The 20,219-nt window shown below is 54.2% G+C and overlaps 4 protein-coding genes across 5 annotated transcripts in view; 3 read left to right on the forward strand and 1 right to left on the reverse strand.

The window, feature by feature from the left end:
* The first annotated feature begins 2 nt into the window (after positions 1-2).
* GLOD4 (glyoxalase domain containing 4) lies at positions 3-5,527 on the forward strand. The gene is given in 10 exon segments (XM_050909008.1): positions 3-92; positions 437-486; positions 1,211-1,331; positions 2,109-2,172; positions 2,175-2,252; positions 2,455-2,591; positions 2,926-3,012; positions 3,255-3,368; positions 3,456-3,542; positions 4,138-5,527. Coding segments are annotated over 10 exon segments (894 nt in total). The 3' UTR covers positions 4,204-5,527.
* Positions 5,528-5,693: 166 nt separating this feature from the next.
* On the forward strand, positions 5,694-9,128 carry GEMIN4 (gem nuclear organelle associated protein 4). Its single transcript, XM_050909211.1, has 2 exons — positions 5,694-5,703; positions 5,819-9,128. The coding sequence occupies exons 1-2, from the start codon at positions 5,694-5,696 to the stop codon at positions 9,019-9,021; spliced, it is 3,213 nt and encodes a 1,070-aa protein (XP_050765168.1). The 3' UTR covers positions 9,022-9,128.
* Positions 9,129-9,575: 447 nt separating this feature from the next.
* TLCD3A (TLC domain containing 3A) lies at positions 9,576-16,245 on the reverse strand. Of its 2 annotated transcripts, XM_050908894.1 has the most exons (5): positions 16,118-16,245; positions 15,406-15,489; positions 13,103-13,316; positions 12,812-12,907; positions 9,576-12,292 (listed from the first exon to the last, which is right to left on the reverse strand). In XM_050908894.1, exons 1-5 carry the CDS (start codon positions 16,237-16,239, stop codon positions 12,023-12,025), a joined length of 786 nt encoding a protein of 261 aa, XP_050764851.1. In that variant the 5' UTR covers positions 16,240-16,245; the 3' UTR covers positions 9,576-12,022. The 2 variants fall into 2 exon arrangements, with proteins under 2 accessions (XP_050764851.1, XP_050764852.1); XM_050908895.1 differs by lacking the exon at positions 12,812-12,907.
* A 369-nt stretch (positions 16,246-16,614) lies between these two features.
* The window catches only part of VPS53 (VPS53 subunit of GARP complex), a 69,030-nt gene continuing 65,425 nt past the window's right edge, over positions 16,615-20,219 (forward strand). The window contains exons 1-2 of the mRNA XM_050908833.1: positions 16,615-16,698; positions 19,577-19,657. Of these exons, the coding sequence (XP_050764790.1) occupies positions 16,615-16,698; positions 19,577-19,657 (165 nt within the window). The remainder of the gene's footprint in view (positions 16,699-19,576; positions 19,658-20,219) is intronic.

A 20,219-nucleotide genomic window follows, 5' to 3' on the forward strand; every position in this document is an offset into this window, starting at 1 on the left:
CCATGGCGGCTCGGCGGGCGCTGCACTTCGTCTTCAAAGTGGGCGACCGCGGCCGGAGCGCGCGCTTCTACCGCGAGCTGCTGGGCATGAGCGTGAGCGGCGGGGCGGGGGGGGCGGGACGCGCGCGGCGGGCCCTGAGGGGAGGGCGGGAGCGGGTGTTGTCGTCCACCTCAGCCGCGGAGGCCCCGGGGCTCGCCCGGCCCGGCCCGGCGCTGCGGGGGGACAGGGGCTTCTCCGCCCGCCGGTGCCCGCTAGGCCGCTCCCCGCCCCGACGGGCGCGGTCCCCGGCAGCCGCGAGGGGTGCGGGGCGCCGCCGCCGCCTCCCCCGGCCCTCGCCCCCTGCCCGCCAGCGCCGCGTTGAGCCTGGTGACGGGTGCTGAGGCGAAACGGGAACGCGTCTTCTCCGGGCTGACCTCTTTCTCGCCTGCTTCGTAAGGTGTTGAGGCACGAGGAGTTCGAGGAGGGCTGCAAAGCCAGCTGCAACGGGTGAGTAGTGCCTGCGGGCCCTCCCCAGGCCGTTATTTCTTATAAAACACCTGCCAGTCATGACCAGCCATGTGTCGTTATTTTATAGGTAAAATAGGGGTTGGTTTGGTTTTTTTTTTAAGTACTTCCCTTGGAATCAACAGTTCCCATTTTTATGTAGGTGTGATGTACACTGAAACATAAGTGTTGCTGTATTACACCTATAGACTGATACTGAACTTTGTAAAACTATTTCTCAACCTTCCTGGAATTACATTCAATTACATCGTGTTTTTTACAGGCATGAGGCTATCTAGGGTCTAGAGTTAAAAATCCCTCCTGGTAGCCCCAAAGGCTTTTGTCTTTCTTCACGAATGAAAGAAATCTTACAGTCTGGTGCCTAACTGCTTACTTTTCCTACTTCACAATAAGGAAGTGCTCATATAATTCCAGCTAATGAGCAGCTTGTGCTCTTAAAATGTGAGCGGTTAAGAAGGAGGTAGAATTGTTTTTTGTCGCGTGGTCATGGGTGGCAGCCCGAGATCAAAACTATGGCCAGGCAGATGCCTGTCTGCTGTGAGCTGCAATGAGAATTCTTCACAGGTATCAGCTCTTGGTTGGAGGTTACTGGATTATCTGTGCCATTTCTTCACTCTAGAAATACAGTTCTTCTTTGAAACACTAATACTTGCAGTTCTTGATGTTTATTTCTAATACTCATGACAATTAAATATGGATGTTCCAGCCCTTATGATGGAAAATGGAGCAAAACGATGGTGGGCTACGGGCCAGAAGACAATCACTTTGTTGCAGAATTGACTTACAATTATGGTATTGGAGAATATCGCCTGGGCAATGACTTTCTGGTAAGTACCACACTTAGCAGGAAAATCTTTCTTCTTCAGATAAGCTTTTTTATTTTTATGATTAGGAGTCTGTTCAGCATATAGGTTGTACTAGTTTTGCCTTCACTAAGTTTGTGGAAGAGCAGAAACTAGAGCAACTTTGTGCTCGCTTAGGATCCAGGAAACGCTTCCTTGAGCACCTTCCAACTCAGTTGCTGTGTGTGTAGGAGAGCTGGTATTTGCTGGCAGATCTAACATGGAATGGTTAGCTAAGAAGGATCTTGCTGTAGGAAAACACTCTTATTTGTTATTACTTATTTCTTTGTTATTTACTAGCTGACAGCCAATGAAGATCTCATGTTTCATCTATGACTACACGTAATGTGTTTGCTCGTTGTTTCCCCTGAGCTAGTAGTCTTCCCGCAGTTTGCGGGGTGTCAGGGAACAGCCGCTTAGAGCCACAGATGTCTGCCTAACCTGACAGAACAGTTAGGAACTCGGTTTTCCGCTTCTGTACAATGCGTTGAATCAGGGTTTTAAATTCCTTTTGCTTTTCATTTCCCTTTGGTGTGAAAGAAGGGTAGATTAACGCATTCCAAATGTATGTGGGACGCGCAGTAAGACTAAGTTTATTTTATAGGAGCAAGATACCTGGTTCTCAGGAGATCATATGGTCCATCTGTTATAAAAAGTAATCTCATCTGTTTCTGCTCGTTTGTAGAGGCAGACTATTGAAAGGTAGGACTTACAGACCATCCACCCTGTGAATTTTGCCTGTGTCTGTTCTCTTCTCACTAGGGCATAACGCTTGTGTCCAGCCAGGCTGTGAGCAATGCTAAGAAGATGGGGTGGCCCCTCAAAGAATCACAAGTGGTATTTTTGAAGCTGAAGCCCCAGGAGGATACAAGTTCTACTTGGAAGACAAGGAACAGCTCAAGCAAGGTGAAACATGCGCACTCGCTCTTACTGGTGTTCAAGAGAGATTTATGAGCAGGATATTAGAATGGGCTGTGTGTTTGTCTCGATGGCATTTTATGAAACAGCGTGTTTTTGTTATTTCTTTCTTTCTTCTCAAGAATGTAAAACTGTGTGTTTAAAACTACAGTATATTTGTAACTAATTTCATATTATTGCAATCTTCAAGATCCTGTGCTAAAGGTAACCTTGGGTGTCTCCGATCTGCAGAAGTCTGTTAACTACTGGTCTGATTTGCTCGGGATGAAAATATATGAGAAGGATGAGGAAAAACAAAGGGCTTTGCTAGGCTATGCAGATAACCAGGTTAGTACTTAGAAAACTTTCCAGTTCTCATCTTTAAGAGTTGCATCTCATCATAGAAACCTCTCACTTCGTGAGAACAAAATCTTAAAGGGAAAAAAAGCTCTTAATTAAAGCAACTGTGCACTTAATTCTGTGCATTTTAATTAAAGCTTGCGTACACTTAACTGCATTTAAAAAAAAAACCAACAACTGTGGTTTGCTCTGGTAATTCTGGCTTGTTGGGAAATATGTCTATGGGTGATTTTGAAATCATCTGCATCAGTGAGAAGGTGGAGCGAAGGTAGCACTGAGAACAGCGTCCTTGCAAGTCAGGCTTTCTTTTTTCCTCTTTCAGTGTAAGCTGGAGTTGAAGACTGTTGGCGGAGCGGTGGATCACGGGACAGCGTTTGGGCGGATTGCCTTCTCCTGTGCGAAGGAGGAGGTAATGATCACATTTCCTTTACCCCTTTCATTACCCAGAGCTGACTAGTGGGAAGTTAATTTCTAGTATTAGCAAAATATCTCAGATGTGAACAAAATAATACTGAGCAGATACGTCGTTTATATTTCTCACAGTGGGAATGCAATGGAGTTGTGGGTAATGGGGAACTGTAAATGAGAACAACCTGAGTGCATCTGATCTTCATCTGACTAGGGTTGATTTTTGTTTGTTTTCTGTTTAAGTTGCCAAACATTGAAGCACTGATGAAAAAGGAGAATCAGAAAATTTTAACGCCTCTGGTTAGCTTGGACACACCTGGCAAAGCCACAGTGCAAGTGATTATTTTGGCTGATCCTGTGAGTAATATTGAAAGTAGTGATTAAATTAGATTTAAATTTCTCTCTGCCATTTGTCTAACTTATCTGCTCTTAAACTTGGTTTAGGATGGCCATGAAATCTGTTTTGTGGGAGATGAAGCATTTAGAGATCTGTCCAAGGTGGACCCTAACGGTGACAAACTGTTAGACGATGTAAGTAATGCTGTCTGCACATTCGTTTTCTTCCTGATCACAGATACCTGTAGAATCTAATTTTCATTCCGTGTGGAGTTTTTCTGAGAAGCAAATTGTACAGTCTTGCTAAGGAAAACAAATCAGTTTTTAAAGTTCACTTAGTGTCCCGGCTAGAGTTTTCCAGCCTCGCTCTCGGGGCAGCTGGGTGGTGGTGTGCCTTGCTGGACACGTCTACAACGCTTTAGTGTAAGTTACTACAGAAAATGATTTTTGAGCTGCAGTAGCGTCGGCGCAGCCGGACATCTTCCCGAGGCAGAGGGGCTCTGGTATGGAGCACGAGCTCTGTGGGAAGGCTGTGTTTAAACTATCCTGTTTTGCCCTTGTATTATCAGATCATCTGTGTATTTGCTGCAGCAGAGAACATTAGTTTTCAGTGTCCGTTTTCCTTACTTGTACGTAAAAAATAATTTATCCAACAGAATAGCTTTCCCCCAAATTAGAAAGTGTCCTTGTGATCAGCCTGGGTTTGTGGGACAGCCTGGTGAGCGTGAGCAGCCGGGCGCCTGGCGACTCAGCTGCTGTCCTGAACGTGGTAACGCTTTTCTTTGTGCAGGCCATGGCAGCAGACAACAGTGACAAATGGTTTGCTGAGCAGAAAATGAAGAAGGCTTCTGCTTAGCGGAGAAAAGGACGGGACTGCTCGTTTGTGCCTTGGTTTTCATCTGAGCAACGTGCCAATCCTCTATAACGTGTTGAATTACCCCTTCCAGTAAGAGGGTGCCGTAATGTCCCATGCTGGTGGTTTTTTTGTTTGTTTGTTTTTTTAATTTAAGCTTGTGTCTGTTACTGCTACTCTCTCCTTTCAAGCAAATAGCATGTTCTCCTTCAAAAAAATTAGGTTGTGCAGTAAGGAGCAGGTTGAGCACGTAGCATCGAAAACAGGGGTCCCCAGTTAAGAGGAAAACCTCACATTTCTGTGGTGGTGTTATACTTGAAAAAGAGGTTGCTAGGTTCATTACGGTATCTAATTCTCTAACTAATTGGCTTTAGCCGTCCTGGATTTGCAGCTTAGAGAAGAGATTTTCAGGTGGCTGTGGCTGTGAGTATTGCAGGTACGCGGGTCGCGAAGTGTCAGGCTGAAGGGAAGGGCTGTGCACGGAGAACTTGAGCAGTTCAGCTATCGTAGTGCATGCCTGTTTATTGGGAACAGAGAAATTACCTTGCTAAGGCACGTGAATATTCTAGTCTGGAACAAACCCTATTTTCATTCCAAGATGTTTCCCCAGCTTTCGAGGTGAAACGTTCGCTTGAGAAGCCCGTGGTGCGTTTCTCACTGGGGTCACGTTATTGATGGGGTGGTTTCCATCCCTTACCAAGGAGACTTCCACATTCCGGGCCGGAGCCGGGGCCGTGCTTCAGGGCGTGTAGCAGCGCTGCGCTGTCTGCTGAGGTGCCAGGAGGCAGCTTGAATCGAGTATATCATGGTTTTGCAATTCGCTTTTGATGAGAAATTGCCTTTAGAAGGAACAGTTCAGGGTTTATTCTGTTGGAATGAAGTCACTCTACTTTTGCTAGTGGAACAAGAGCTGGGAATACAGGGAGTAATTACCAACATTGTCCGTGTCAGGCGCACTGCCTGGTCTGTAATCTTTCTTGGTGAAAACCTTAAATAAGCTTCACAGAGAAAAGCAGGCAAAAGCAGCAGCGTTGGCAGTCGCCGAGGCACGTCAGCACTTGTAGTGAATATTCTGAGTTTAAACAGGAGAAATTCCTCGCTGTGATCTTGTTGTTCGAGCTTTTCGGTTCAAGTTCAATGACGCTTTTGAATCGTGTACCGATCAAGTGAAAAATGTCACGCGTAGGCTGCGCCCCTGAAACTGGCGCTGCCGCTTGCCAGTGTCGCCCTTAAACGAATAAAAGTGATTCGGGAGGACGGTTTGAGTGCCTGCCTTCCAGCTGCCCGCCATGGCGCTGCACCGAGCTTCCTCTCCCTTTTAATTGGGCTCTCCATCGTCGTGCACACAAATTAAATTAATGAGGGGAAGGGACGGGGGGGGGGGCGGGCAGGCGGCGCCACCGCCGGGCCGCCAGGGGGCGCTGCGGGGCGGGGGCGGGGCTGCCCGCGCTGACGTCAGAGCGCGCCATTCGCGGGTCGCCCGCGCCGCCGCCATGGAGCCCGGTGGGTGCGGGACCGGGGGGAGCGGGGCCCGGGGCAGGGGGGGAGCAGCGGGGGGAGCGGGGCAGGGGGCGGCGGGCGGGCGGGGCCGGACCAAGGTAACGGTATCTCCGCGCAGGGCCGTGGGGCGTGTGCGAGGAGACGGCCATCCTGCACGGCGGGTTCCTGCTGGCCGCCCGGCTGACCCAGCCGCGGCCGCTGCGGGAGCTGCGCAAAGCCGACTGGCCACGCGTGGGACCCCCCATCACCGATGCCCTGGGGGAGATCGGAGCCCGCTGCCCTTCGCCGCTGCAGCACAGCCTCTGGAAGAAGGAGGCTGTGGCCATCGTCTGGGCTAAAGTCCTGCTGCCGGCCCCGCCGGCCGCCTCGCTGGACGAGGGGTGGAAGGAGGACGACTTCTTCTCCGTGGGCAGGATGATCCCCGACGTTAACCGCACCGTCCTCTTCGAGCTGGTCAAGGCCCTCAGCGTACCCCGGCTCTTCGTCCAGCTGCTGCTGGCGCTGCCCCAGGACGTGTGCCAGAGCGAGCTGGAGCACTTGGTGGAGTACATCGCCAGCGAGACGTCCCCGTCGGACATCACATTCTTCTTGGACGTGTGGTGGGAGGTGATGAAACACAAGGAGGGACAGGAAGACGCAACAGTCTCTGCATTTAGCGCTCTCATACGTCAGCATGGGTGTGAGTCCTCTCTGGATGATGGTCTCCAGCCCCCAAAGAGGTTCAAGGGTGACCCTGGCTCTCTGAACGGCCCCCTTGCTGCCACCAGCCTGCTCGTGGTCCTGCTAGAGGGGTTAAAGCAAACCTACAGGAGCATCGCCCTGCCCCACCTGAGGTGCTATGCCTTGGCCAACCTGGTGGAGCTGCTCTCCGTGTTCACCGAGCTAGAGCCAGAGGGCAGCCCCCTCCCTGTCGCAGAGTACCTGGACAAGGTCAGCTCTGCGGTCAGCCTCTGGACCAGTGACACTGAAAGCCAGTTCCACCACAGCGGGCTGGACGAGAAGGTGAAGGAAGCAGAGAGAAGCATGAGCCTCTTGTCCACGGCCAAGCTTTCTTGTGAGGAGCTTTTTGTTGGCTTGGACTTTCTCTGCAGCTTGTTGCGTGCCTGGGGAGAGGAGCTGCAGGACACCCTGATCAGCTCTGAGGAGCTCTGCTATGAGAGCTACCGGCTCCTGGACGCTCTTACCACCTTTGGGAAGAACTTGGTTTGCTTCTCAGAGACTAGAGACCTGGGGGAGGATGAGACGTGCGTAGTGTTAGAGCTGACACAGATCACCAAGGACTTTCTCAAGGAGATCAGCGCCAGCCTGAAGAGCAAGGAATTGGACACCAGCCTTGTGTCTTCAGTTGCCATGACAATCATTGAGCAAAAGCTGGACCGGCATGTAGAGGTGTGCTCCATTTTTGCATCTGAAAAGGCCTGGGCCTTTTCAAAGGACTGGGTTGACTGCCTTGTGAAAAACAAAGCTCTCTTCCAGAAACCAGAGCTAGTTTTGAAATTGCTGGAGACGCTGGTGAACTTTGCCATGTTCCGCCAAGACAAGGAGGCCCGAGAGCTGCAGATGCAAGTGACCAAAGCCATTGTGGACTGTTACACTGAGCTTTCATTAACCGACAAAAACAAAGTGATCTCAGGCGTCCTGGCGTCATGGGGTGGACCGGGTCTGTCCCTGAACTTGCAGGTTGTCAGGGAGGGGTTCCAGGAGGATCTGAATGTGACTTTCAACCAGATCACGAAGAGCGTGTCTGATGAAGGCCTGACCAGGGCTGTGGTTTCGGTGGCCAGGCTCACACTGCTGTACCCTGAGGCCACAGTGAAGCAGGTTTGTAATCTTGCTGTAGTCAACCTAGGAGCACACCAGTTCCTCGCACAAATCCTCTGCTCCTTCCCAGCACTGAGCTTCCTGGAGACCCACGATGATCCAAGCAGGCCACGCAGCCTGGTGGTGAGGTGTCTGGAGGAGGCGGCATGGGGGAGGCTTTCCACTGCAAGGGAAGAGGAGCAGTTCCTTGAGTTCCTGGCCTTTCTCATGCAGCCAAGCTCAGCCGCCCCGCTTGTGTCACCTGCGGAGGTGACCAAAGCCTTTGTCCTTCCCTATTTGAAGTCAGACTCTGCTCAAATCGAGCTGAGCCTGCAGATCCTCGGTAAGGTTTTGGCGATACAGTCCTGTTCAGAAGAGCACTGGATCAAGTCCTGTCACCCGTTCCCGCTTCTCCTCAGCCTCTGCAAGCTTCTAGATGGTTACACAAGGTACTGGCATCAGCCTAGGGACCAGCTCTTCCCTTCACTGGAGACCAAAGACCTGGTATTGAACATCCTCTGCCAGCTCTGTGAGGTGGTAAGACCAGAAACTGCCCCCTCCCCTGAGGTGTGGGTCCAGTCGCTGGCTTGGCTTCACAGGAAGGTGGCATCACTGGACTGGACCATCGGTCTCCGGCTGAAGAAGCTTTACGGAGACCACTTCAAGAACGAGGTCCCGGCGACGCTGTTTGAGATCTGCACGCTTCCTGAGGACGAGTGGACGTCCCAGCCTTTGCCAGCTTACGGACCGGGCAGCGGGCTCCTGGCATGGATGGAGTGCTGCTGCGTGTCCACAGCGCTCAGGGAGACGATGCTGACGCTCCTCACGGTCAACGTGGACAACCCTGAAGAAGTGAATCTTTTCAGCAAAGGGTTCCTGGTGGCCCTCATTCAGGTCCTCCCTTGGTGCAGCCACAGCGAATGGAAGAGGCTCATGCACGTGGTCGAAAACCTGCTGCAGAGGCAAGTCTTGCACGTGCCGTACACACTGGAGTACGTGCAGTACATGCCCCTCCTCAACCTCCGGCCGTTTGCCTGCTACCTCCAGTTCTCCGTGCTCTTCCTGCGGGGCTTCCAGCTCCTCTGCAGCTCTAGCTGTTCCACCTGGCTGCCGGCAGAGGCTTGGCTCCACGTGGTCCAGCTGTACTGCGGCAGCCTGACGGACCTGCTGGCCTCCGTCAAGAGCACGGCGGGGCCCCCCTCGCACCCTGCCGAGGACAGGACCTCCACTCAGGAGGTGTCCTTCATCTGCATCCAGATGTTCTGCCACCTGCTGCACGTCGCCGCCATGCTGCCGGACAAGGGGTGCAGCGAGCCGCTGGTGGTGGTGGCGTTGGAGATCCTCTCGCAGTACGAGACGTTCAGCAGCGCCGATACGTCCCCCAGCAACACGCTGCGGAGAGCCAACGAGAGGCACTTCCTGGAGTCCATCACGGACAACGTCAGCGACGAGGCGCTGCGCAGCACCCTCCTGCAGAAGCTCAGCAAGCTGGGAGCCCGCTCGGCTGGGGAGCCGGCTTGAGAAGCCGGAGAGGGCGACAGAGGAGAGCACTGACCCTGCCTCAGGGGACCCCTTACGTGGGAAGTTGTAAGATCTGTAATAAAGCCTATCTATTTTTCTCTTTTGAACTTATTTCCCCCCTGCTGTGTCTTCTTCCAACCTGTCTAAGCAGTGAAGGGGCTGTGTAAAGATGGGTAGGAACAACCCCTCTCTAATTTTCCAGTGGGAATAGCTGTGGACACAGCTGTTCCTGAGCCAAGCTGCCGGTCCCGTGGCTCCAGCCTTGCCTGCTGGCGGTCTGGATTTATACAGAAAGCCTGGCAGCCTCCGGCATCAGGGAAATGGTTTCCCTCTGGCTCCCCTGCTGCCAGCCCTCTCCTAGTCCTGGGTGCATTGCTGGGTTTGCCACGTGCTGCTGGAGGCAGGGAAGCAGGGCGGGTGAGTTCAGGATGGGCGGGAAGCTTTGGAAATTTGTGTGCGTTGCTCCTGCCTGGAGGTGGGGGTGCAGCGGTAACCCCGTGTATTAACACCTCCCACGCAGAAATGAACGGCACATGGGAGAGACATCCAGTGGTGTGACTCGGAAGGGAAATCTTTATTGGTCTTCTGACAGTAAATAGGGCAGTGTTAGTGCAAACTGAGATGCCTCATTGGCTTTTTTTTTTTTTTGTCCTTACATAAGGCACGTTATTTGCAATGAAAACGGTGAGATACAAACATCTGCAACAGGTTGCAGGCGGTTTATAACATCAGCTGGTCTCGACCATTAATGTAACAGTAGTGTTTCTGCAATAACCGACCGCGTGTCGGAAGAGGCCCTTTATTTTACTCTTTCCAGAATACAGCCGTGGCTGGGACAAGATCCGACACCCGAAAGAACCAGGGCTCCCAGAGCTCAGCTGTTGTTTTCAGACAGAATGAAAGGCACCAAGCAGCCACAGGTCTCCCAGCACGGGTGGCTGCAGGGGGGCTGCTGGGGCCACGCTGGTGCAGTACCTGCCCTGGAGCAGGGGACCCCCAGGCAAGCATGGGAGGCTGCAGGGAGGAGGAGGAGGAGGAGGAGGCTGCCCTGGCTTGCGCTGGCTGCAGGGAAGGAACTGAACTGCTGCTGTCTGACTTGCACACACCCGCGAGGCTCGTGAACCCCATGGTGCAGGGCGGGCTGGGAAGCCTGTAGCCGTTTTCCTGTGACTGAAGGTGGAAATGGGCTGAACTGGTGAAGGACACAGCTCGGCGCCCTGCTCTGGGGTTGCTTGTTCCTCCTGCACTGACCCGGTTCCCTGGCAGACCTCGCCTCGCAGGGGAGTGGGATGGGGCAGGAGGGATGGACCATACGACCAGAGCTCAGGCTGTACCGCTACGCATGGGGTGCTGCCAGGGCTGTCGGCTGGAGGGAGAGCAGGGCAGGGGGTGCGTCCTGGTTTGGGCTGGGATAGTTAATTTTCTTCTTGGTAGCCGGTACAGTGTGTTTTGGATTTAGTGTGAGAATACTGTTGATAACACACTGATATCTTAGTTGTTGCTCAGTAGCGCTTATCCCAAGTTAAGGATTTTGCAGTTTCCCATGCTCTGCCAGCAAGCAGGTGTGCAAGGAGCTGGGAGGGAGCACGGCCAGGGCAGCTGACCCGAACTAGCCAAAGGGGTATTCCATACCATGGAACGTCATGCCCAGTATATAAATGGGGGGGAGTTGGCCGGGAGGGGCAGATCGCTGCTCGGGCATCGGTCAGCAGGTAGTGAGCAATTGCACTGTGCCTAATTTTTCTTTTCTTGGGTTTTAGTTTTTTCCTTTTTTTTGTTCTATTCCTTTTCATTACTATTATTATCATATTTTATTATTATTGTTAGTATTATATTTTACTTTAGTTATTAAACCATTCTTATCTCAATCCACGACTTTTTTTTTTATTCTCCTCCCCATCCCACTGGGAGGGAGGCGGAGTGAGCGAGCGGCTGCGTGGTGCTTAGTTGCTGGCTGGGGTTAAACCACGCCAGTGCACCAGTCGGACTTTCAAATACCCACTGTGGGGATGCGGGGCAGATAAAAGCAACTGCAGTTAGGGGAAGGGGTTGAAAGTTGCATCCCCTGCCAACGAAGGGCTCTGCATAGTGCCCAGAGACAGGGACTTAGCAGTCTCCTGTCCCCATCCTGCCCTTCAGCCATGGGCGCTCTGCCCTTCAGCCATGGGCGCTCTGCCCTGCCAGCGTTGCTCTGGCCTGGCGTGAGCTTCTCTCCCCTCCAACCTGCTGAGGACCCCAGAGCCACCCTCCCCTGGGACTGTCAGCCACAGTACCAGACAGTTGTAGTGAAAAGCACCTTTGGGTTAAGTGGAGTCTTAAATGAGTTTGAGCCCAGCAGTGGTGGGAGGTAAGAGGCTGAGCGCGGCGGTAGTGTAGAGGCGAAGTCAGTAAAGGTCAGGAACAGGCTGTGCAGAACCGTGCCGCAGCCCTGGGGCCTGCCTCTGCTCTCAGCTGGAGGCTGTAAACCAGAGCCAGAGGAGCGAGTCAGGGCTGTGGCAGGTCTGGCACACAGCTCCTCCGGTCCCCGGTGCTGCTGCATGGGGCTGGGCACGCTCCAGCATCACCTCCGCTGCTGCCTCCGGGCTGCAGGTTCCTTCCCGCCTCGCCAAGCTCAGTGCCGGTGTCTGGTGTCAGCCCTGGAAGACGTGGGGCAGGGGTTGTACCAAGCCCCTCTCATGTAACCGTTAGTTCGGTGCCGCAGCGATGAATCCCAGAAGGAATGTTGTGCTTGTGGTCTGGCTCCTAGCCCAGCTCCCGCGAGTGGGAGGACACAAGGCACTGGAGCGGCATGGGAAGAAAGCCTTCCTAGCCCGGGCTGGTGCTGCCTGGCACGGCGGTGGAGACGGTGAGGCTGCTTCCAGCTAAAACAGTCCAGTGGCATTGCTGCTTCCGCCGCTCTGCTCCTGCGCTGGTCCCCGCAGCACTAGCAGTGAAGGCAGAAGAGCCGGGGGGGGGGGCTGACCCTTTTCCAGCCCCCGCGCTGGGCTGCCGCTGCCGGCCGTTATCTGCTTTTGTCGGCGGGCGAGCTGCCGTAGAGTCGGACGGCTTTGCGGCAGATGAGCCTGAACCAGTAGAGCTGGGGGGCGATGAGGGAGGCGTTGGCTATGTTGCAGTGCAGGGGGATGCGGAAAGGCACCATGTAAACGGGGATGCCCACCTGCCTGGCGTAGGCCGCGTACATGAAGGGGAAGAGGAGAATACGGCAGAGGAAGAAGGTCACCAGGATGAGGATCCCGTTCACCTTGTGCAGGAGCGTGTCCTGCATTTTGAGCTGGGGAAGGAAGAAGGCGAGCGTGGGGTGAGCGCTGGGTGAGCAGCACCCCATCGCTCCTCGGGCACTGACTGTGCTGGGAGCATGGAGACGAGCACCCAGGAGGTATGGATGAGGGGGAGCATTTTGGAGGGAGCAGGGAAGCAGGGTGGGAAGGGATGGAGGAGGACAGGGAGAAGGGAGGGGTGGGGGGCAGAGCGCTGGGGCAGGACGGAGTATGGGGCAGGGGGAGGTACAGACGGGAGGAGGCAGCACCAGGACAAGGCACAGCCCCCAGTTCGGGGATGCCACTGGACATGCTGCTTACTGGGGGAAAGGGATAGGAACCTAACAGGAGGCTGGGAGGAAGGCAGCACTGTTGGGGAGCTTGGGGTTACAGCTGTGGGGCTGCCCCCCTCCGAGACCCCCAGTCCAGCTGCTGCGTGAACAGGGGCTGATGGAGAAGGGCAGCCTGGGGCAGGGAAAGGGTACGAACTGCTGTGGCCTTCCCAGACCCGAGCCCCGTCCCTCCTCACCTACCTGCATGAGGATTTTGCCCAGCGATACGAAAGGCGTGCTCAGCTCTGCTATGAAGATGCAGCCCACGAAGAAGTCCCCCAGCTCTCCCCTGAAGTGCTGCAAATAAAGCCAGCAGTGAGCATGGGACCTTCCTGGAGAGGTGGCTGGGAGCTAACACCGAGCATCTCCAGGGGGTCACGGGCTCCTGACCAGCAGAGAAGCTTTGCCAGACACAGCCTCGACTGCAAGCCCTTGAAGCCACACAGGGCTCCTCGCAGGCTGGGTTTCAGAGCCGCCGTGCCCAGCCCTTACCTGGGTGACAGGGGTGAGCACGACAAGGATGAAGAGGTGGTGGGTCACCATCAGCCGCTCCTGCAGGAGGAAACTCCGCACGCTGGGCAGCGAGTGCTTCTTCTCCGCGACTCCCCTCTCCCGGCTCTTGTGCCAGTGGCAGAGGTACATGACGTAAATGTCGTAGGTCATGTAGGGAACGAGGACCCAGACGTATTCGACGGCCAGCCAGTGCCTAGGGGAGAAGCAGCACACACGGAGGCATCGCAACAGCTCTGAGCGCCTTGCGATGCTCTAAAAGGTGGAAGAGAGTCTTTAGGTCTGAAATGGAAGCAGCGGATTTTGAAGCTGATGGTAAGCTGAGAGGTGCCGAAATTTAACTTAATTTGGCTCAGCAGAGAAAAGGTACCTGGTACGCGTGGAGGACGCCGCCTCGGCGCTGCCCCTGCTTCGCGCTTGGCTGTGCCAGGCACCGAGCTCAGCCCAGCCAAGTGCAAACACCGTGCTAACGGGAGGATCTTGATTAGCCCTACAGCCGGGTGTTTGCCGTGCGGGCCAGGGGCACAGCACTGCTCGGGATCCAGCACTAATCCGACACCTTTGCAGCAGGTAATCTTCTCCCCTAAGCCCTGGGACACCCAGAGCTGATGCGTGGTAGGAGAAAAGCTCCAAGACTGTGTCCTTTCTGCCTGCCACACCGCTTCGGCTGCCTGCATAACCCGAGGAGCGTTTGGAAAGCACCCGGAGACCTCAGAGTTAATAAGAGATGCCTGGCCTGGACTTCGGAGAGTGAAGTGCAAAATATCTAATACAGGCAATAAACCCCCGCGAGACATTTGTCTGTTGGGAAATAATTGCAGGCAGCTGCCTGTTCCCAAAGCATGTCAGAATCCTTGTTGCACAATCTGGGCAGCAGCAAGCCCTGCTCTGCAGGGAGACCAGGCTCCTTAAAAAGGCCTGAGTGAAATCACACTGATAAAAAAAACAAACAACCCACCCTACACTGCTGCTTAAAGAAACGTAGCTTGGGGCCTAAATAAATCTGCTTTTGCTTTCCTGCCATCTCAAGAAAAATTTTGTTGCCTGCGTTCCTATTTAGGATAGAAAGATGTAGGTGTTATAAAGCAGGGAGGGGAAGTGACCAGCTATTATGTTTGCAAAACTTGCCCAGGGCTTTGGAGGGCAATTATAGTGCCAGCAATATAATGATTGTCTGCCTGTGTAAATAAATTGGCAAATTTCACTGCAACCTTTGTGATGCTTCCTGGCTCTCTGTCTTGCTGTCGTTCTCCAAGGCCTTCCCTGCTGAGCACTGGGCTGTATTTCCTCCAGATTCAAAGAAAATCTAGGTCTCTGACCACAAAGTATTCACACGGAGCTGCTGGCCTTGAGAACACCCAGGCAAGCACACAGCTCCAGGGAGAAGGAGGGCTGCTGGCAGCACCTTCCGTCTGTGTGGGTCTGGGATTTATCATCTGCCCTATCTATACAACAGATATTTTATTTTAGAGCAAAAGCGTAACTCATTAGACTGCCTGGGTTAAGCAGGACTGAGCAATTTGGATGGCTCTCACTATTTAGAGCAAGGTAGGACATTTCACATCTGTGTATTCAAGGCAAATCTGCAGTGACCGAGAGGGCAGCCCTCCCTAAAAATCACCCTAAAATCTGGTGTGCGACGGTCACATTCCAGCTCAGCATAATTATATTCTTCCCTCCTACAATTTTCTCTGCTATTCTGGATAATAGCTCTGTTTTTAAATCTTCTGACCTAGATTGCACTATCACTCCTGCTGAGAGCCGCTTCTGGGGCAGTTTATCTCAGGGCATTGAGGACAAGGCGATGTGATTTTCCTTCAGAGCAAACTCCATACTGATTTTCTCATTTTTGGACTCCTTCAGAATCCATTTGTCATGGAGAAGGCGATGCACCTCTAAAATCAGTTCTCACTAGGTCTGCTTGACTCGTTAGCAATTTCAGCTTCCAGCAAGGGGACTCCCTACCCTTTTAGAAGTGCTGATGTCTTCATTTTTTGCTCATCTATGGGCCCACGTTACAGCCCATCCTCAGGAGGAGACCCTCCGTGCTGGCAGAGCAGCATCAGGTCTGAGCGCACTGAACAAGCCGGTGCCTTTCAGGGGGTGTACGGCCAGCGCATTGCCCAACCCTTCACCCGAAGCGGAGGAAAGAGGAACACGAAACTGGTTTTCCTCTCCCCTTTGTACGTGGCAAGCCGTTGGCACAAAATACTCCAGCTGCGAGCTGGCCGGGCTCAGCCTCCGCGTGCTCCTTGCGGGACAGCAAGGCTCTCCGACGGGATTACCTGTCATACACCACGTCCTTGCAGTTAAGGACAACCATGATCCCCGACACGGTTGCCATCGTGGCTTGGACCGTTGACACCAACCTGAAACCGAGAGAGAGGAAATGGGTCACCCCAAAACGTCGCCCCAGAAGGGCCGAGGAGCTGGGGTGGTGGCCACGGCACGGTTGCACCGGGAGAGCTGTTAGCACTTAGACGCCTACTCCGTGCACACCCCGAAAGCCTTGTCATGGCAAGGAGGAGCTCTGCCCCCACGCCTGCTGTGCCGTGGGACGTGGCCGGGGTGGCTGTGCCAGGTACTGCCACTCGGGGACACGGCAGGGGCTTGTTTCCAGGTCTCGTCCCTTCCACCCCGTGGATCAGCGGTAACCCTGCCCGGTTCCCCGCGGGCAGAGGGAGAGATGCACCGGAGCATCCCGCGAACGGGTACCTGCCACAGCGGGGCGGGGATACGGCCGGGCAGGGCTGCCCACGCGTGGGGGGCTGTGCCTGCCGCCGGCCCCTGCTCCCCTCGCGGGGTCTGGGCTCGGGACTGCCGGGGGTCCGGCCCCCGGAGCGCCGCGGGTCGGGGCATCCCCCGGGTGCAGGCTTCCAGCCGCCGGGGGCTCGGTGCTCTTGGACCGCCCGGATCGCTCCCGGTCCCGCTCCCGGTCCCGCTCCTCCCGCCCGGCCCGCCGCGGTCTGGGTCGCCTCCCGCCGATCCCGCCCGTACCTGCCGCTGAGGAGGATGCGGTCCTTGAGGCTCCATCCCGGGGCGGCCCAGCGTAGCAACCGGATGCAGAGGGCGAAGAGCCCCGGGAAGAAGGCGGAGGCGAGGGCCAGCGTCCGCCACATGGGGACGACCGCCGCTGCGCTGCCTCCCGCCGCCGCTTGTCAACAGCAGGCCGGGCGGCGGGAGGGTCCGGCTCGGCACGGCACGGCACGGCACGGCACGGACCGGACCGGACCGGACCGGTACAGCCCGGGCACGGCACGGCACGGCACGGCACGGACCGACCCCGCCGCTCCCGCCGCCGCCACCGCCGGGACGCGCCCTGCACCGCGGGCGGCAGGCCCCGCCTCCGCCCGGTAGAAACCCCGCCCCCGAAAGACCCCGCCCTGTCAAGCTCCGCCCCCGCCCAGCCCCCGCCCCTAGGGCCGGTACGGTGGAAGGGGGTGTGTCCTCTGGTTATCCCGGCGTGCCGCGCGGCCCGGAAGCGGCGGGTCGCCATGGAGGAGGACGAGCCGGAGCTGGCGGCCGGGCTGGAGGCGGCGCTGGAGCTGGCGCCCGCCGTGCAGGCCGCCATCGAGCAGGTGCGCCGGGGCGGCCTGCCGCGGGGCCGGGCGGGGCCGGCTGGGCCCCGGGGCGGAGCAGGGCCGGGCCGGGCCCCTCCGGTGAGGGCCGGGTGTGGGCGCGGCCCGGTGTCCACTCTGTGAGGGCCCCGGGGGGCTCTGCCGGGCGCGGGGCCGGCGGTGTCCCCCAGTGAGCTCCGGGCCTTCCGCTGCTGGGCCCTGGGAAGCCCTATGCTGGCCGTGCTTGGAGGTGGATGCGGCCCGGGTGCCTGGCGTGGGGGGAGAGCCCCTTGGCCCCCGGGGAGGGCTCTGCCGGTGTCGTGGGGCTGCGCTGGCCGCCGGCTCGGGTCCCCCGGGTCCCGTTAGTGCTGGGGGGTTGTCACCTTCCTCCGCAGTGCGAGGGCTGGTCCTGTGGTTGGCCTGAGCTGAGCGTATCTCATCTAATCGCTTCCCCATCACTGATGGATGCGGGGCATTGACTGTTCTGCGGCGGGGCACGCCTGTTCTCTGTCTTCTAATTGAATACTTGTTACTTGGTATGTAAAGCATCTTAATGGAGTCAGACGGCCTGCGACTCGGTTGAAGTCGGGATAATCTAAATGTCTTGGCTTGACTTTTGCGATCGATATGTTCCAGCCCAAGTCCTCCAGTGTTCCCTGAAACCCTTTGTGGCACTTGGAGCCCAGCAAAAGTCCATGAGAACCCGCGGTAAAATCATGTGTCCGTTGGAGTCTGTGACTGAGCTTGCACTGACTTCAGCCAATCCTTCTGTCTGAAGAGCTCTTTCTTGTAGTAGAAGTCTGTGGACAGCAACAGCAGCTGTCTCTCAAAGTATCGCTCAATTGAGTTTTCGCACTTTCTTGAGTATTAAGGCTCGCAGATCACTTTTGGTGGCTCTTCTCAAAGAACGAGGGCAGACCGTGGTAGCTGGCACAGCATCTCAAGTGAGCCCAGCACCAGAAAGTGAAGAAGGTAGCGCGGTTTCTCTGTGGGTGCTGTGCCAGCTTTGGAATATAAGAAGGAGACGCCCCGCATACTCTTATCTTTGCATGGCGTTGGTACACCTGGCAGTAAACCATTGGCTAATTTTTGCTGAAACCTTGAGAATTGCTAAATTAACTACCAGCTTCTAAAGGAGACCTGGAACTTGTCCAGAAGAAGAATCCTCTGCACTTTATAGAGCCTGTATGTTTGAAAGCCAGGGAAGCCTAGTGTGATTTCTAACATTATACAACCAAAGGAAGTTACCTAATGATATTTTCATCAAGCACAAAATGTCGCTTCAAGGTAAAACATCTCTTTTAGAGACAGTCTTGACTTGAGGTTTCGAGCAATGGAGAATCCACCATATCCCTGGCTGAGTTATTTTAACAGGTAATAAGGCTGTAGGCAGATAATCCCATCCTGAGCAAGGGGAGATGTTGAGGATGACACTGCCTCCTGCTTTCTGTCACTTCCTCGCTGGCACTTCCCAACCCAATAGTCCTGTTGTTCCTGTGAGTGTTCCTTAATCAGCTTTGGGCAAAACCTGTGAGGTTCTGGTTAAATGAGCAGAACTGGCTCAGCTGCCTTCTGCCTGCAGCGGGGTAGGGAGCACACGCAGACTGGTGCTCCACCAAATGTGTGGTAGTCATTTCTGGTTAATGGGTTGTGACAAAGACCTAGGAGTAGCAACTTCAGCTGGTACAGCTGCCTGCAGCATTGGTCTCTGTCTACAGTTTGAGTAGAGTTCCTGACTAGCCTTTGTCTTCCATCCCACCCCTTGCTTCAGCTGCCCTTAATGCCTGTGGAGATTTGGGATTAATTGAATCTGCAGGAGCTGTGAGCCCAGAGCAGGACAGGCTGGTTGTGATGCTGCAACTGCGCTCTTATGCTGGGCTAATGTCAGAGCATCTTCCTCACTCAGGCACGACCTCATGCATATTTAACTGCTGCCTGCCTCTCCTTGGCCACAGGAGAAGCTTTGGGAAAGCTGCTGAAGAGGCCTATTTCAGGCAGAAGTTGCTCTCATTTAAATGGTCTCATAAACCCACTGCTTTTACACTGCAAAATGTGTAAAACAGTGTAAATGCTGCATGTGACCAGGGTGACGTGCAGAGGCGGTGCTGCAGTGTGAGCTAGGCAGGGTTTTGACCATAGAGTGCAGAGCTGATGGCTGTATAAATATGGAACAAATATGGTATTAGAGAAGGGAATGCAGCATATTTTAGTCTGTGGGGACAAAAAGCAAAGCCTGGCAGCCGCATTTGTGTTGTTTGAGCTACTTCTGAGGAGAGATGAGATCTGTTTGCACCACAGCTGCTCTTTTCCCTTTCCCGTGGGTAGGAAGCATCATTCAGCAGATTCTGTTTCTCTCCCTCTTTTTCATGTGAAAGTGGCAAACCCAAGTCTCCAGAGAACTTGTACAACCATTTCCTAATTCATCATGTTTCCTATTACGCGGCTGTGAAAAGCAAATCCTCTGTCTCTCACCACGGGGCCTCGCAAAGCCCAGGCAAAGAGAAGGGCAATGCCTCAGCGCGGGGGGTTCATTTCCAGAAAAGGGCAAAAGCATCAGAATGGTTTGGGATGCATAATTAATGGTTCATGTGTCTCAGGAATTCCTTGTACGTGATCGATCGTGCTGGGGCTGTATGTGGAAGGATGCATGTATATTATCTGTGTTTACCCAGGCTGATATCCACAGGAATTTTCATAGGTCAGAGACCTCCAGAGCATGTAGCTGCTTTACGCCTGGGCAGAGGCCTGACCGCTCTCTGTGCATGCTTGTTAGAACAATGCTGTGAAACACAATTGGAAGTGGGTGCTGAAGTAATTAAAAATAGTAGATACTGTGTAAAGTTACAGAAATTAACGGTGATGTATTGTTGATTGTATTGTTTTCCTCCCTCTCCTTCAGGTATTTCCCAGCCAAGATCCACTGGACAGAGCAGATTTCAATGCTGTGGAATATATTAATACTCTCTTTCCCACTGAGCAAGTAAGTAGTGCTCACAGTATGGCCCTCTCAGTGCGAGGAGTAACCTGATAGTAAATGACTGAAGGCGTGTTTAAACCTGTACCCAAGCCTTTTCTTTGAAACAGTAGCACAGGCAATAAAACTATAACAATAATCACTTCTTAAATTTGCATCTCACGAGGTTCACTGTCATTATGTAGCTTCTTTCAGCCCAGAGTGCTTGCTGCAGTAAAAGTCTGGCTTTGATCTGTAGTAATAAATTAGTTTTCTATATAGAGGTTTCTCTTGCAGTAAATTTCATGACTTGTTGTGTATTAATCATTGGTGAATCCTCAGGGGTTTCAGCCAAATAAGGCAGGTGTTGCCTGTGAAATGTCACTGGAGAGTCATCCATGTTTAAAACCTATTGTTTCTTTTGAGATTTAAAGAATGAGATTGCTGTGGGCTCATATCCGTACTTTGTTTTCCCCACATCAGCCCCCAGGGCAGTTTTGGACTAATCTGTTGCAAAAAGGAGGTGTTTCTGCAGCTGAAGATTGGGTTGTGAGGCAGCTCCAACATTTACTGCGTTTAAGATCCTCTG

Source organism: Gymnogyps californianus, chromosome 20, assembly GCF_018139145.2.
Source record: "Gymnogyps californianus isolate 813 chromosome 20, ASM1813914v2, whole genome shotgun sequence".
Classification (NCBI taxonomy): Eukaryota; Metazoa; Chordata; class Aves; order Accipitriformes; family Cathartidae; genus Gymnogyps; species Gymnogyps californianus.

Coding starts and splice junctions, on each gene's coding strand:
- TLCD3A (XM_050908894.1), bottom strand. CDS start 16,239: ATGTGGCGGACGCTGGCCCTCGCCTCCGCCTTCTTCCCGGGGCTCTTC. Junction 15,490..16,117: donor CGCATCCTCCTCAGCGGCAG/GTACGGGCGGGA, acceptor TCTCGGTTTCAG/GTTGGTGTCAACGGTCCAAG. Junction 12,293..12,811: donor TGGGCAAAATCCTCATGCAG/GTAGGTGAGGAG, acceptor TTCCTTCCCCAG/CTCAAAATGCAGGACACGCT.